The following is a 4,228-nucleotide window of genomic DNA, read 5'->3' on the forward strand; positions in this document are numbered from 1 at the left end:
AAACAATGAATAACTATTTTGAGCTATGAAAAAAAACATGCAATTTTCTCCAACATTCTCAAATCTAATGGGCCCCTGCTGTAAGGATTAAATTCAAGGCTCATGACATTATTAGGCTACATGGCCAGCTTGGAGGGAGGCAGGCCTGAGACTTGAGGCTAGGTTTGGAGAAAGAAAGAAAGAAAGAAAGGCAGCCAGCCAAGGATACTTACTCTGCCTTCCTCACTATTCTCACCATTTTTTCTCTCCTAGTTGAGCCTACAGTGACTGTGTATCCTATGAAGACCCAGCCATTGCAGCATCACAACCTCCTGGTCTGCTCTGTGGATGGTTTCTATCCAGGCAACATTGAAGTCAGGTGGTTCCGGAATGGCCAGAAAGAGGAAACTGGGGTGGTCTCCACAGGCCTGATTCAGAATGGAGACTGGACCTTCCAGACCCTGGTGATGCTTGAAACGGTTCCTCAGAGTGGAGAGGTTTACACCTGCCAAGTGACGCACACGAGCCGGATGAGCCCTATCACGGTGGAATGGAGTGAGAAGCTTTGTGACCTCATAAATTTCTCACCCAGCAGGAAGGGGGTTTTGCTTATTCCTAGTGTCAGTTTCTCCTCTCCCCTCACCATATTTTTGTTTGCTGTATTGTTTCTTCTCCTTAAGCACAGGTGACTGGGAGTAGCCCTATGAACAATTTCTACAAATACTTATACACCCTGAAAAAGCAATTACGTTTGGCAGGCAGAAAAGAGGCTGTGAACCTTCCCATGATACTATAGGTCACGGTCACCCAGTTGGCTCTGGGTTTCAGACCCTGTCTCTGGGGCTGGGCTTGCATTTCTGATGCTGCTGCTCTGAGCTGTTCATTGTGATCTGAGAAGAGGAGCAATGAGGGGCCTTCCTGACGTGAGGGAGCTCAGTCTCAGCTCTGCCTTTTATTAGCTCTGTCATCCTAGACAAGCTATACTTAACCTCACTGAGTTCCAGACTCGTCATACATCAGATGTCATTTCAGGGCCGTGATATTTAATTGAGTTCAGTGCGTGAACCTTGTAGATACTCAGTGTGATGTTTTCACATCTCTTTTCCAGAAATGGCCAATTATTCTAGCTCTTCTAGTTCAGGTTTCTTCCCCCATTCGCAAATCACTGAATCTCAGGGTCTCAAATAGAGAAGTTAGACTTGGGGTAAAAATCACTAAACTTGGCTTCTTCTCCCAGGGGCACAGTCTGAATCTGCACAGAGCAGGATGCTGAGTGGAATTGGGGGCTTTGTGCTGGGCCTACTGTTCCTTGGGGTGGGGCTATTCATCTACTTCAGGAATCAGAAAGGTAAGGAACCTGTTGGTAACTGAGACGACCCATAGACTTTACTGCAGGAAAAAACATGGCTTTGCTCAAGTTAGTCATCTGTGTAGCTATGGCCCTGTATAAAGCCTTTCTTTTCCCATTTGACCTCAGATTTCTTGGAAATCCAGAAATCACTCGGTAACCTGCTGTGGAATAATCTCCAAACTATGTTTGGAATAAGGTACAGGAAAGTTTGTGTAGTATGCAACATTTCACTTAAAATACCTATTCTATTTTATCTATCTTTCTAGCTACATTTTAAAACAATAGGATTTTTAAAGAAATAATTGTTTATATGGAAAATGAAGGAATAGGTTGTAGGGAACAGAGCTTAAAGCTGTACTTTTCTGAATATGTCTTATGTAACAGTTTTAACTTGTGAAACATTCAAATATTTTATGAAATAAAAAAATTAAAAGTTTAGAAAGGCAGTGGATTGAAACTGAAAACAGACTATAATATTTGAGACAAACTTGATGAAAATTATGTGACAGGAAACAAGTTAGAAAGTAAAAACTTTTTTGACCCTTGCCTAAATCATGTATAACTGTAACTGTAAATCAGTATATAGTTATAAATTTTGTAGACTTAAATAGTATACTATTATAAAGGACCTGGACAGGATTCAGAGAAAGGTGACTAAATTGGTTAAGAAGTTGGATGATTCTACTACTGTGTTCCATTTGAAGATTCGATACCAAATGTATGTCAAATCTAGAGTAGATAATTGACTCGGAACTTTATTTCAAAGTAACAAACATTTGAATGCAATTTCTCCACTTTCAGATAACTAACTTTCAAGTGAATTCAAAGTTTATTTTATGCATATTTTAAATTATGTATGATTTATGCAAAGCAGGTTATCTTATAGGAATTTAATAAGCTGATAATAATGTCTACCATATACATAGAGTTGGGATAAGATCTATTTGATTCCAGGGTTGAGATGGAGAAGTGATTTGTCTCATGTTATTTGAGACCCATGGTATGAAATTATAAGGTAGAATTTAAATATATGGCATGAATATTTCAGTGAAGATGCTTTCTGATGCTTGCTGCTAAAAATTCAATCTAATTGAATCTAATTTGCCTTATTTTTTTTTAACTTGTTATCTCACATAAATGATAGACCCGAGGTAAGGCATCTCCAGGATTGGTGAATTTAGCAGGCCAGCAGCATCACCAATGATCCTGGAGCTTTATAGCTCCTCCCTCTGTCATACACAGCATGTCAGCTTTCCTGAGATGGTAGCAGGACACCTGCAGAGGTTTCAGGTTTCATATTCTCTCATAACAGTTTCCAAAGACAGGAAAAGAAAACTTTCTTTTTGTGTGCCTTTATACGGAGCTACTAAACTTTTCCCAAAGTGTTTCTGACAGACCCACTTCCCCACACATGGGGAGAACCATGGGATTCCAGTGGCGGGCTCAGACAAACCACGATTCAAACTTTGTGGAGTAGGCCTGATGCACATGGGAAGAAAATGAGCAAATTAATCTTTTCAGAAAGAAAGAAATGGTGGATGGGGTAGGAGAAAGTGATTTTAGGGTAGAGAAATGATAGTTTCTGGTACTATTAGATTGCTAGTATTTTTAATTAATTTCCTCATGAAAGCCTATAGATTCTTGATGGGCATTATCAATTCAAGGTTCTGAGTGGGTTTTTTGTTTTTTTGGTTTTTTTATTAACATATTGAGTATTAAACACCATTACACCATTACATGAGCCATTAACCCAATTACAATAAAACAAAATAAGCCAGAGGATTGTTTTTAGAACTTACTGTGCTGATTTATAATTTTATGAAGAAAAATATGTTTTCCAGGGAAATTGTTGAAGAAAAGAAACATAATAAGGAATAACTAGCTCTATAAGATGCTAAAACATATTATACACAAACATAGTTATGTAACATAGTTGATATATCTATTATAATACACACATTTTGGTGCTGATTCATTGTTGATTAAATACACCAGTGGAACAGAGTCCAGAATTAGAACCCCAAACAGCTGAAATTTAGTATAGGATAAATGGAGAGTTTCAAGTTGTTGACAAGATGTATTATTCCAAACTCAGTCCTTTCAGCAAAATGGATTACTGATGAGTAAAAACTGAAACAATAAAAAGAAAGTATAAAAATTAGTAAAACACATGTGAATATTTCTGTTACTACCAGCATCATTATTATAATTATGTTTGAGAATAAAAGGCCTTTCTACACCCTGATGCATTTCTGCTGGGTGGATATAGTGTTGCAACTACTTTAGAAAACAGTTTAGCAATTTCTTAGAAAGTTAAACATACATTTGTTATATAACCCAGCAATTCCACTCCTTGAAATCTATTCAAGAGGAATAAAAGCATATGTCATCACAAAGACATGTGTGCATTTAGCAGCATTAGTCATAATAGCTATAACTGATGATAATCCCAATATCCATCAACTAGTGAATGAATAGACAAACGGTGCTACATCCATACAACGGAATGCTACTTAACAATAAAGAGGAACAAAATGATGATACATGCTATAAAACAGATGAACTTCAAAAACATGATACCAAGGCCGGCCCGTGGCTCACTCGGTAGAGTGCGGTGCTGATAACACCAAGGCCACGGGTTCGGATCCCATATAGGGATGGCCGGTTTGCTCACTGGCTGAGCATGGTGCTGACAACACCAAGCCAAGGGTTGAGATCCCCTTACCGGTCATCTTTAAAAAAAAAAAAAAAAACATGATACCAAGCCAAAGAAACCAGACACAAAAGACTATACGTCATATGTTTCTATTTACATGGAATATCTGGAAAAAGCAAATATATAGACACAGAAAGCAGATCAGTGGGTGCCTAGGGCTTGGGGTGGGGGTGGAAATTAAC

General features: G+C 38.2%; 1 protein-coding gene across 1 annotated transcript; it reads left to right on the forward strand.

Annotated features, from left to right (window-relative positions):
* Positions 1-252: 252 nt before the first annotated feature.
* On the forward strand, positions 253-1,350 carry LOC103583986 (HLA class II histocompatibility antigen, DRB1-10 beta chain-like; the record flags this gene model as incomplete). Its single annotated transcript, XM_008565143.1, has 2 exons — positions 253-534; positions 1,217-1,350. Coding segments are annotated over 2 exons (416 nt in total), but the record flags the coding sequence as incomplete, so codon positions are not given.
* Positions 1,351-4,228: the final 2,878 nt, after the last annotated feature.

Source organism: Galeopterus variegatus, unplaced genomic scaffold, assembly GCF_000696425.1.
Source record: "Galeopterus variegatus unplaced genomic scaffold, G_variegatus-3.0.2 Scaffold32976, whole genome shotgun sequence".
Taxonomy (NCBI): Eukaryota; Metazoa; Chordata; class Mammalia; order Dermoptera; family Cynocephalidae; genus Galeopterus; species Galeopterus variegatus.